Source organism: Phyllobates terribilis, unplaced genomic scaffold, assembly GCF_046119375.1.
Source record: "Phyllobates terribilis strain yellow unplaced genomic scaffold, ASM4611937v1 Scaffold_9__5_contigs__length_417890890, whole genome shotgun sequence".
NCBI classification, from domain to species: Eukaryota; Metazoa; Chordata; class Amphibia; order Anura; family Dendrobatidae; genus Phyllobates; species Phyllobates terribilis.
The window spans coordinates 239,147,336-239,160,345 of NW_027362769.1; the positions used below are offsets into that span (position 1 = coordinate 239,147,336).

A 13,010-nucleotide genomic window follows, 5' to 3' on the forward strand; every position below is an offset into this window, starting at 1 on the left:
ATATCTCCCAGATCCGCACATTCCTCAACCATGAATCTGCAAAAACACTAGTGCACGCGCTCATCATCTCCCGCCTTGACTACTGCAACCTCCTGCTCTGTGGCCTCCCCTCTAACACTCTCGCACCCCTCCAATCTATCCTAAACTCTGCTGCTCGACTAATCAACCTGTCCCCCCGCTATTCCCTGGCCTCTCCTCTCTGTCAATCTCTTCACTGGCTCCCCATTGTTCAGAGACTCCAGTTCAAAACCCTAACCATGGTATACAAAGCCATCCACAACCTGTCTCCCCCATATATCTGTGACCTAGTCTCCCGGTGCTTACCTGCACGCAACCTCCGATCCTCACAAGATCTCCTTCTCTACTCCCCTCTTATCTCCTCCTCCCACAATCGCATACAAGATTTCTCCCGTGCTTCCCCCCTACTCTGGAACTCCCTACCCCAACATATCAGACTCTCACCTACCGTGGAAACCTTCAAAAGGAACCTGAAGACCCACCTCTTCCGACAAGCCTACAACCTGCAGTAACCACCGCTCCACTATACCGCTGCACGACCAGCTCTACCCTCACCTACTGTATCCTCACCCATCCCTTGTTGATTGTGAGCCCTCGCGGGCAGGGTCCTCGCTCCTCCTGTACCAGTCGCTGTCACATTGTGTTCAATTTTGTAATTGTTCTTGTATTATACCCCTTTTTCACATGTAAAGCGCCATGGAATAAATGGCGCTATAATAATAAATAATAATAATAATAATTAGATGGAGATTATTGGCAATTATCAAGACACCCTCAAAAAAGGAGTGGTTCTGCAGGTGGGGACCACAGACCACATCTCAGTACCAATGCTTTCTGGCTGATGTTTTGGTAACTTTTGAATGTTGGTTGTGCTTTCACACTCGTGGTAGCATGAGATGGACTATCAACCGACAGAAGTTGCTCAGGTAGTGCAGCTCATCCAAGATGAATGCGAGCTGTGACAAGAAGTTTTGCTGTGTCTGTCAGCGTAGTGTCCAGAGGCTGGAGGCGCTACCAGGAGACAGGCCAGTACACCAGGAGACGTGGAGGGGGCCGTAGGAGGGAAACAACCCTGCAGCAGGACCGCTACCTCCGCCTTTGTGCAAGGAGGAACAGGAGGAGCACTGCCAGAGCCCTGCAAAATGACCTCCAGCAGGCCACAAATGTGCATGTGTCTGCACAAATGATTAGAAACTGACTCCATGAGGGTGGTATGAGGGCCCGACGTCCACAGATGGGGGTTGTGCTCACAGCCCAACACCGTGCAGGATGCTTGACACAGAACACCAGGATTGGCAAAGTCGCCACTGGCGCCCTGTGCTCTTCACAGATGAAAGCAGGTTCACACTGAGCACATGTGACTGACGTGACAGAATCTGGAGACGCCGTGGAGAGCGATCTGCTGCCTGCAACATCCTTCAGCATGACCGGTTTGGCACTGGGTCAGTAATGGTATGGGGTGACATTTCTTTGGAGGGCCGCACAGCCCTCCATGTGCTCGCCAGAGGTAGCCTGACTGCCATTAGGTACCAAGATGAGATCCTCAGACCCCTTGGGAGACCATATGCTGGTGTGGTTGGCCCTGGGTTTCTCCTAATGCAGGACAATGCCAGACCTCATGTGGCTGGAGTGTGCCAGAAGTTCGTGCAAGATGAAGGCATTGAAGCTATGGACTGGCCCGCCCGTTCCCCAGACCTGAATCCGATTGAGCACATCTGGGACATCATGTCTTGCTCCATCCACCAACGTCACGTTGCACCACAGACTGTCCAGGAGTTGGCGGATGCTTTAGTCCAGGTCTGGGAGGATATCCCACAGGAGACCATCCGCAACCTCATCAGGAGCATGTCCAGGCATTGTAGGGAGGTCATACACGCACGTGGAGGCCACACACAATACTGAGCCTCATTTTGACTTGTTTTAAGGACATTACATCAAAGTTGGATCAGCCTGTAATTTTGGGGGTGACTCCAAATCCAGGCTTCCATTGGTTAATAAATTTTATTTCCATTGATGATTTTTGTGTGATTTTGTTGTCAGCACATTCAACTTTGTACAGAACAAAGTATTCAATGAGAATATTTCATTCTTTCAGATCTAGGATGTGTTATTTGAGTGTTCCCTTTATTTTTTTGAGCAGTGTAGTTTTGCTCATAGGCAGGGGCGCTTGTTGTGTGTATACATTCACAGGTAGCTCGGCCTGATATACAAATCGCCCTGACGTCTTTTGTTAATTAGGTTCCTTTTTAGTGAATATTGAAAACACACTAGCTTAGAGTATATGCACCCTTCTCTTTTAGTTGACTAAGGATCCTGCTGCACCCTGAAATGTATGCTTGATTTATCGAGTTCAGGATCTTTTTCATCAGTACCATTTTGGTTTCTACTGGATTATGATGGATTTGTTCTCTTACTTAGGTCCACACACTTTGGGGTGTTCATTCGCTCTTTTCTGTTCTTCCTTATGACCATTGAAGAAGCTTTTCCTACAGTTGTTTCCTTACTAATATAATGCGATGGTGGCTGGAGCCAGCTCTGTGTTCTTGCAATTATCCTAGTATCATTCTTTCATATTTATATTTTTTCATCTTTTCCCTCACAGCAGTTACAGCTCCTGTCACTCCAAATGTGATCATCGGAACATCATTTGCTGATACGCCAGTAAGATGCTCCTGTCCTGTGTGTCACCAGAGCATAGTGACACGTACAGAACATACATCAGGGCTCTTGACGTGGCTTATCTTTGGCTGTCTAATTTTACTTGGGTAAGTAGTACTAAAATGAAATGGACTAAATAATTAATCCTCCCTGGATAATATAAAAAAGAGAATGATAAAAAAGTTCCTTTTAAAGGGAACCTGTCATGTCCTGTGTACTATGTAAATTGCCCCCACTGCGTTGTTAGTGATGCAATGTGCATCACTAACACGCTTTTTTCATTGAAATTGGCACTAATATAATGAGTATACAGCACTTTATACACTTATATCATACCTGCTTGTTTAGTCATAGAGGTGTGATCCTCTCATTCAGTCACGGTTGGCGCCGCTCACGCATTTGAATTCTACACATTGCATCACTAACAACGCAGTGGGAGCAGTTTACAAAGTAGACGGGACATGACATGCACCCTTTAAAGGGTATTCCAGACTAAATATGTTATCACTTATCCAATAGATAGACGATGACTGTTAGATTAGTGTAGGTTGCACCACTGGTTGCCAGAATGACGGACTTCTAGTTCTCCTCAGACTGCAAGACCGCAAGCAGGAGGAGTTGAATAAAGCAGTTGGATGTGCATGCGCCCGGTCTCTTTATTGACGTCTCTGACACTGAAAGTACCAGACGATAGCTGATAGATACTGTTTCTTGGTCCATGTCACAGACTTTATTAAAGAGGCAAGTCACATGTGTTACTGGCCACACAATTCAATTCCTCCTGCCCATAGTCTTGTGGCAATGGGACAATATGGGACAAAAGTTCTGATATTTGTAGGTGATAGCATTTTTAGGCTAAAATACTCCTTTAACCCCTTCACCCCCCAGCCTGTTTTCACCTTCCTGACCAGGCCAATTTTTTCAATTCTGACTAGTGTCACTTTCTGAGGTAATAACTCTAGAACACTTCAACATATCCCAGTGATTCTGAGACTATTTTTTTGTGACATGTTTTACTTCATATTAGTGGTAAATTTAGGTCGATATGATTTGTGTTTGCTTATGAAAATATCAAAAGTTTGACAAAAAATTTGAAAATTTTGCAATTTTCAATCTTTGAATTTGTATGCCCTTAAACCAAGGAGTTATACCACACAAAATAAATAATAAATAACATTTACCACATGTCTACTTCACATCAGCATAATTTTTGAAACATAATTTTTTTTCGCTAGGAAGTTATAAGGGTTAAAAATTTAGCAGCAATTTCTCATTTTTCCAACAAAATTTACAAAACCAATGTTTTAGGGATCACATCCCATTTGCAATGACTTTGAAGGGCCTATAGGAGAGAAAATACCCAAAAGTAACACTATTTTAAAAACTATGCCACTCAAAGTGCTCAAATACATTCAAGAAGTTTATTAACCTTTTGGGGGCTACACCAGAATTAAAGCAATATGCAAGGAAATAATTAAAGTTTTACTTTTTCCAACCAAAAAATTGACTTAGCCCCAAATTAAGCATTTTCAAAAGGGTAACAAGAAAAAATGGACATGCATTTTGTTGTGTAATTTCTCCTGAGTGCACCGATACCCCATATTTGGCAGAAAACTACTTTTTGGGCGCATGGCAGGGCTTGGAAGGGAAGGAGCACCATTTGACTTTTGGAGTGCAAAATTGTATGGAACAGATACCAGACACCAAGTCGCGTTTGCAGAGCTCCTGATGTGCCTAAACTGCGTGAATCCCCCATAAGTGACCACATTTTGGAAACTACACCCCTTAAGGAACTTATCTAGAGGTGTGTTGAGCACCTTGTACTCAAAGGTGCTTCATAGAATTTTAGAACAATGAGCCGTGAAAATAAAAATACAATTTTCCCACAAAAATATTGCTTTAGCCCCAGATTTTTCCTTTTTACATGGGTAACAGGGAAAATGGACTCAAAACTATGTAGTGCGTTTTCTCCTGAGTACACCAATACCGTATATGTGGTGGAAAACTACTGTTTGGGCACATGGCAGGGCTCGGAAGGGAAGGAGCGCTATTGAATTCTGGAACGCAATTTAGGCTGGAATAGATTGTGGATGCCATCTCACATTTGAAGAGCCCCTGACCTGCCAAAACAGTAGAAACCATTTTGGAAACTACACTTCTTGAGGAATTCATCTAGGAGTGTTGTGAGCGTTTTTAGCCCTCAGGCGATTCACAGAATTGTATAACATTGGGTTGAGTCAATGGAAAATTACCATTATTTCCACTAAAATTTTGCTTTGACCCCAAATTTTTACTTTTAAAAGGGATAAAAGGAGAAAATGGTCCATAAAATTTGTTACGTAATTTCTCCTGAGTACGCCAATACCCCATATGTGATAGAAAACTACTTTTGAGGCACAGTGGAAAGTTCAGAAGGGAAGGAGTGCCAAACTGGAGTTCAAATTTTCCTGGAATTGTTTGAGGTTCTCATGTCATATTGGCAGAGACCCTAAGGTGCCAGAACAGCAGAACCCCCTATAAGTGACCCAAGTTACCCCATTTTACAAACTATACCTCTCAATGAATTCATCTAGGAGTGCAGTCAGCATATTGACACCACATGTGCCTCACAGAATTTTATACCATTAGGTGGTGAAAAAAGAATAATTAAATTTTTACCACAAAAATGTTGTTTTAGCCCCAAGTTTTTAATTTTTATAAGGGCTGATAGGAAAAAATGTACCTCACAGATTTTTTTTTGCATTTTCTCCCAAGTGATCCAATACCTCTACATCTAATTGAAAACACACAGACACAGTGGAAAGCTCAGAAAGGAAGGAGCGCCATATTGTAGTGCAGATTTGGCTGTATTGGTTAGCAGGTGCCATGACCCACTGGAAGAGCCTCAGAGGCGCCAGAATAGCAGAACCCCCATAACTGACTTCATTTTATAAACTACACCTCTTAATGAATTTGTCTAGGGTGCAGTGATCATATTGTCACCACGGGTGTGTCACAGAATTTCATGCCAGTGAAGAAAAAAATTATTACATTTTTATCGCAAAAATTGAGTTTTAGCCCTAGATTTTATATTTTCACATGAGAAAATGAGTAAAACTGGAGACAAAATGTCTGCTGAACATGGCAATACCTCATATACAGTTGAAACCAGTAATTTACATACACTATATAAAAAGAAACGTATGCATGTTTTTCTCAATATCTGACATGAAATCACAATAAACCTTTTCCGTTTTAGGTCAATTACGATTACCATAATTTTTAATATTTGCCAAATGCCAGAATAATGAGAGAGAGAAAATGTTTTAAGGCATTTTTGTTACTTACTGCAAAGTCAAAAGTTTACATACATTTCATTAGTATAGCAACATCTGAGTTAATTAGAGACACACCTGTGGATATATTTTAATGCACACCTGAAACGCACTGCTTCTTTGTGTATCATCATGGGAAAAGTCTAAAGAAATCAGCCAAGATATCAGGAAGAGAATTGTGGACTTGCACAAGTCTGGCTCATCTTTGAGTACAATTTCAAGATACCTGAAGGTGCTTTGTTCATCTGTACAGACAATTATACGCAAGTACAAACAAGATGGGAATGACCAGCCATCATACCGCTCAGAAAGGAGACAGGTTCTGTGTCCCAGAGATGAACGTGCTTTGGTCTGACATGTGCATATCAACCCAAGGACTAAAGCAAAAGACCTTGTGAAGATGATGGCTGAAGCTGGTAAGCTTGTGTCAATATCCACAGTGAAACGAGTACTGTATCAACATGGGCTGAAGGGCCACTCTGCCAGGAAGAAGCCATTACTCCAAAAGAGACATAAAAAAGCCAGATTAATGTTAGCAAATGCACACAGGAACAAATTCTTAATTTTTGGAGACATGTCTGATGAAACTAAAATTGAACTTTTTGGTCATAATAATCATCGTTACATTTGGAGGAAAAAAAGCTTGGAAGCCTAAGAACACCATCCCAACTGTGGGGGTGGCAGGATCATGTTGTGGGGTTGTTTTGCTGCAGGAGGGACTGGTGCACTTCACAAAATAGATGGCATCATGAGAAAAGAAGATTATGTGGCAATACTGAAGCAACATCTCAAGACATCAGCCAGGAAGTTAACGCTTGGGCGGAAATGGGTCTACCAAATGGACAATGACTCGAAGCATGCTGCCAAAATGGTAACAAAGTGACTTAAGGATAACAAAGTCACTGTTTTGGAGTGGCCATCACAAAGCCCTGATCTCAATCCTATTGAAAATGTATGGGCAAAGCTGAAAAGGCAGGTGCGAGCAAGGAGACCTACAATCCTGGATCAGTTACACCAGTTTTCTCAGGAGGAATGGGCCCAAATTCCAACCAACTATTGTGAGAAGCTTGTGGAAGGATATCCCAAATCATTCAGTTTAAGGGCAATGGTACCAAATACTAATGAAATGTATGTAAACTTTTGACTTTGCAGTAAGTAATAAAAATGCCTTAAAACATTCTCTCTTTCTCATTATTCTGGCATTTGTCAAATATTAAAAATTATGGTAATCCTAATTGACCTAAAACAGGAACAGTTTATTCTGATATCATATCAGATATAGTGATGAGTGAACGTGCTCGCCACTACTCGGTACTCGCGCGAGCATCACGCTGCTCGACAAGCTCGGGAGTATTTCCAGGTTGCTCAGGCGGGAGCTCAGGTCCCCGCCGTGCATACTTGGCACTCTATAGAGAGCCAATGAACATGCAGGGATTGCTTGCCACGCACTGTAATGCTGTAGCCATGTTGGTTGTGGGCATTACAGTGATTGTCTGGCCGCATAGCGTCATCGGGTCTATATAAGACCTGGTGCCACTATGCTCGTCACAGTCTACCCCGGAAACAGGCAGAGTAGAGAGAGCTGCTGCTGAGTCAGGGAGAGATTTGCTTGTTTATAGTTAGTATAGGTATTCCACAGCATATCTATATATCCATCTGAACTAATGCTGCTGCATATTTTCAGTGGTGATAGCAGGAGTTAGGCAGGCAGGCAGGGTTTGTAGCAGACTGCAGTGCATATAGTACAAGAGGGTCCATATTATGTTCTGTCTGCTGCTGCTGTTGTTACAGATATTTGTAGACATAGCCCCAGATATCATGGGCCTGGGCTAATGTTTTTTATCTTAATCCTGGTTATTTGCTTAAAAAGCAAGGCAGGCAGTGTATGTGGCAGACTGCAGTGCACACTGCACAAGAGGGTCCATTGCATGTTTTGACTGATCCTGCTGTTACAGATATTTGAAGACATAGCCCCAGGTATCAGGGGCCAAGGCTAATTTTTTTTTTATCTTAATCCTGATGATTTGCTTAAAAAGCAATCTAGAGTACACAATTTTTCTGCTCCATTTGCTTGTTAGCACTGCAGAATACAGCCAGATCTTTTCCATATTATAGTAATAAAAATCCAGAAATTTGAACTGAACATGGAAAATATTGGCCTCCATTTCTATTTTGTTGCAGTGTCTCAGTGAAGAGGTCGCTGTGAAGAATAGTATTAGTAGACTACAGGCTCGCTTTTTAAAACCGTGGTTCTCCGTCAGACGTATCACATATAACTGCGTTCCAAAATCAGCCATTTCTGGCTTCCATTTCCATTTTGTTGCAGTGTGTCAGTGAAGCTATTCACACAAGGTCGCTGTGACGAATAGTATTAGTAAACTACAGGCCCACTATTTAAAACCGTGGTTCTCCGTAAGACGTATCACATATAACTGTGGTTCAAATCCAGCCATTTGTAGTGAACGTGGAAAATATTGACCTCCATTTAAAATGGGCAAGGTGCGTGGCAAGAGACGGGGAAGTGGACGTGATGGTGATGATGCATGCAGAGGTCGAGGCCGTGGGAAAGCTAAAATTGTGCCACAAACACCCACATCTTGTCGCTCGACCTTCCTGTCCTAATTACCAGGGGACCGCAGAACACCACTATTGAACACAGAGCAGTGTCAAAAGGTTGTTGGTTGGATAGCAGATAATGCTTCCAGTCACTTTGCCACCACCACCCTGTCTTCCATACGGTCAAGTCTCAGTAGCCGTGAGTCTGGATCGCATATTCCTTCCTCACCCTACTCCGCCTTCCTCCCACCATGCCGAGTGCCCGGTGACAACTGATCCCACACTTGGACACTGAAACGAGCTGTTCACTTTTTCATTTATAGATTCGGGCCTCTCGCCCGGCCAGCTTCAAGTGGGTGAAGAGGAGAACACTTGTAGCGATGCCCAAATATTTGAGCAGCCACGGTCACACGAAGGCAATGATGGGAAAGTGCAATTAGTGTCGCAAGAAGTGGATGATGATGAGACACAATTGCCAGAAAGTCAAGAGGAGTACCAGGGTGCGGAAGTGGAAGACGAGGTGGTGGATGATATAGTAACTGACCCAACCTGGCAGGGGGACATGCAGAGCAAGGACAGCAGCACATGGGGGGGAAGGAGGTGTAGAGCCACAACAGGCATCAAGAAGCAGTGTGGTGGCCGCAGGCGGGAAAGCGCTCCCCGTAACACCAACACGACAGAAGTTGCCAGTACAACTGTTAGGTCTTCCCGAGTCTGGTTGTTTTTTAAAGACTCTGCCGATAACCTCAAAAAGGCCATTTGCATCACCTGCCAGGCCAGCATCAACAGGGGTAGCAAAACTAGCAGCCTGATCACCACCAGCATGATTAGGCACATGGCAGCAAAGCACCCGACTAAGTGGGCCGAACCCCATGGTCCAGAAACAGTGTCTGCGGATGACACCACTGCTTCTTCCGCTGTTGTACGTGCACACTAATCCCCTGTCCATGGCGCATGCAAAGATGCCTCCCGCCCTGCACCTGTCATTGCACACTCGCAACTAGCAGAATCAGCAACCACGTCCACATCCTTGTCACAGCGCAGCGTTCAGTTGTCCCTACCTCAGTTATTGGAATGCAAGTGCAAATACGCAGCCAACGCTCCACAGGCCACACTACTAAATTCACACATTTCACGAATGCTTGCATTCGAAATGTTGCCTTTTAGGCTCATGGAGACGAAAGCTTTCCGCAACCTGATGGCGGTGGCCGTCCCTTGGTACTCGATCCCCAGCCTCCACTCTTTCTCACGGAGTGCCGTCCACGCATTACACGAGCACGTGTTCCACAACATTAGCAGTGCTAATGGGAAAGTCCACCTAACCACGGACACGTGGAAAAGTGCTTGTGGGAAGGGATGGTATATCTCACTGACGGCACACTGGGTTTATATAGTGGAAGCCGGGACCCAGTTGGACCTTGGGATGGAACACGTCCTCCCGACGCCGAGGATTGCGGGCCCTGGGTCAAACTGTTGCCCCCACATTCTACAGCTCCTGCACCTCCTCCTCTTCAGCCTCCATCTCCAAAATTACCACATCAGTCACAAGCTGGAAGCACTGCAGCACTGCCTCAGCCAAGTGGCAACAGGCTGTACTGAAGCTAATATGTTTAGGTGACAAACCGCACAATGCTGAAGAGTTGTGGACAGCTCTGAAAGAGCAGGCAGATCTGTGGCTGACACCGCTGAACCTACAGCCAGGCATGGTCATGTGTTACAATGGCCGGAACCTGGTGGCGGCTCTGAAGCGAGGAGAGCTCACACACGTACCATGCCTGGCCAATGTTCTTAACCCCGTGGTTCAGCGGTTTCTCAAAACCTACCCAAATCTGCCAGATCTGCTTGACAAAGTATGCTGCGTGTGTGCCCACTTTAGAAAATCAGCTACAGCTTCCGCCGCCCTTACCGTGCTTTAGCAGCGTTTGCAGCTTCCAGCTCACCGACTGGTGTGCGATGTCCCCACGCATTAGAACTCTATATTGTAGATGTTTGGAAGGATTTGTGAGCAGAAGAGGGCAGTTGTTGACTACCAGCATCAACAAGGCCGTCGGTATTCAGGTCAGACTCCACACATAAGACCTCAGAAGTAGACATCTTTGAGGACTCCACCAAGATGGTGAGCGGCGATGACGCCATAATTAGAGTCACCATCCCGCTTCTCTGTCTTTTGAAACGTTTTCTGCTCACAATTAAAGAGGATGCACTGCAGGCAGAGCACGATGAGATAGAGCAAGGAACCATACAGGGTGATACCACACAGCTCAGCCTCATCTCATCCCAACGTGGATTGGGTAACAATGAGGACGAGGAGGAGGAGGAAGAACAGGAGCTTGTTTCCTGCACTATAGACAGTACTACCTGCACAACTGTCATACCGTCTGTTCAGCGTGGATGGCCTGAGGACAGGGAGGAGGAGGATTAGGAGGAGAGCATGGTCAGTCTTGCCTGTTAGCAGTCTGGCACACTAAGCTAAGTTTATGCTACACTGCCTTTCCGTTGACCCTCGCGTTGTCCAAATATTGGGTGACAGTCATTACTGGTTGGTGACACTTCTAGACCCAAGCTACAAGGAGAACTTTATGTCTCTTATTCCCACGCCGGACAGGCCTAATAAAATGGGGCAGTACAAGAAGGCCTTTGTTGCAGAATTATTAAAAAAATTCACATCTGAAAACGCTGGCGGCAGAGGTCACAGTTCATTGGACAACCAAGGAGTGCAGGCAAGAGAGACACAAATCCAATACAGCAGAGGCAGGGGAACACTGTCAAAGTTTGGGACAGTTTTCTTAGACCCTCCCATCGCACAGGCCCTGATAGGCGAGGTACTCTCACAAGGAGGGAAAAGTTTCATAAGATGCTGAGGGAGTACCTTGCTGACCGTACCAACGTCCTCCGTGATTCCTCTGTGCCTTATAATTATTGGATATCCAAGCTGTAAATGTAGCATGAACTGGCTCTCTACGCCTTGAAGGTCCTGGCCTGCCGTGCTGCTAGCGTTTTGTCAGAGCGGGTTTTTAGTGCTGCTGGTGGAATTATAACTGATAGGTGCATCCGCCTGTCAACTGAAAATGCTGACAGACTGACTCTTATAAAAATGAACAAGGGCTGGATTGGGCCAAACTTCTCAAAACCACCAAATGATAGCAGCATAACATAAACTCAAATACAGTGTATTTTTTTGGAAGGTCTAACTCTATTCCAATGCACCTCTGTCTTCACACCAAGACATGGGTATACGCTTCCTGATTTTGTCTATTTGCTCTTGTCCTCCGCCTTCTCCTCATCCTCCACCACCATATCACCACCATATCTACCATATCACCATATCTATGTCTCTTGCAAGGGGCATTGGAGTGCCTCCAAATTTTTGGCAGCCGTTGCAGTCACTGAATACTCAAGAACAGTATGGGAGACCCACTCTTTTCTAATAGGAACATGTCATTACTGTGGCCCACCTCTATCTGTCTTTAAATTGTTATTGGGGTTTTTTCCTAAACTTTGGCAGCTGTTGTACTAACTGCATACCCTATAACTGGATAGCAAAACTGCTCCTTTCTGAGAACATGTCATTACTGAGGCCCACCACTATGTGGCTTTAAATTGTTATTGGTGTTTTTCCCAAATTTTGGCAGCTATTGTACTCACTGCATACCCTATAACGGTATAGCAGAACCGCTCCTTTCTAGGAACATGTCGTTACTGAGGCCCACCTCTATGTGTCTTTAAATTGTTATTGGGGTTTTTCCCAAATTTTGGCAGCCTTTGGACTCACTGCATACCCTATAACTGGATAGCAGACCCACTCCTTTCTAATGGGAACATGTCGTTACTGAGGCCCACCTCTATGTGTCTATAAATTGTTATTGGGGTTTTTCCTAAATTTTGGTAGCCGTTGTACTCACTGCATACCTTATAACTGGATAGCAGAACTGCTCCTTTTTAGGAACATGTCGTTACTGAGGCCCACCTCTGTGTCTTTAAATTGTTATTGGTGTTTTTCCTAAATTTTGGAAGCCGTTGTACTCACTGTATACCCTATAGCTGAATAGCAGAACTGCTCCTTTCTAGGAACATGTCGTTACTGAGGCCCATCTCTATGTCTTTAAATTGTAATTGGGGTGTTTCCTAAATTGGATGACCTAAATGTGGAAGACCTCTATATTTCTGTTAACAGATGACAGACCTGTATAAGGACTTGCTTTTTTTGTGGATTGAGTTGAAGCTTTTGCTGGGAACATTATACATAACATTTTCCATTTAAATCTCCGAATGACATGATTCAGATGAAACCCCCGACAGATCCATTCACTATAATGAGGCAGCAGAGTTACTCTGGACTCTGTCTGCCCTCTGTTCAGCTGTGTCCTTTTTGGAGGTGCAAAAAACTGTGGCCGATGGCACTTTTATGCACACTTAATATGACAAACACCACCGAATCATAGGACAGACAGAATCCAGTGTCTC

The 13,010-nt window shown here is 44.4% G+C and overlaps 1 protein-coding gene across 5 annotated transcripts in view; it reads left to right on the forward strand.

Annotated features, from left to right (window-relative positions):
• LOC141160946 (uncharacterized) overlaps positions 1–13,010 on the forward strand; it is a 175,908-nt gene that overhangs the window by 145,547 nt on the left and 17,351 nt on the right. For 3 of the 5 annotated variants that reach the window (XM_073645740.1, XM_073645739.1, XM_073645741.1), the window contains exon 8: positions 2,621–2,783. The exons of 1 other annotated variant lie outside the window; for it this stretch is intronic. In XM_073645740.1, the coding sequence (XP_073501841.1) occupies positions 2,621–2,783 (163 nt within the window). The remainder of the gene's footprint in view (positions 1–2,620; positions 2,784–13,010) is intronic. One more of the 5 variants, XM_073645742.1, reaches the window with a different exon arrangement.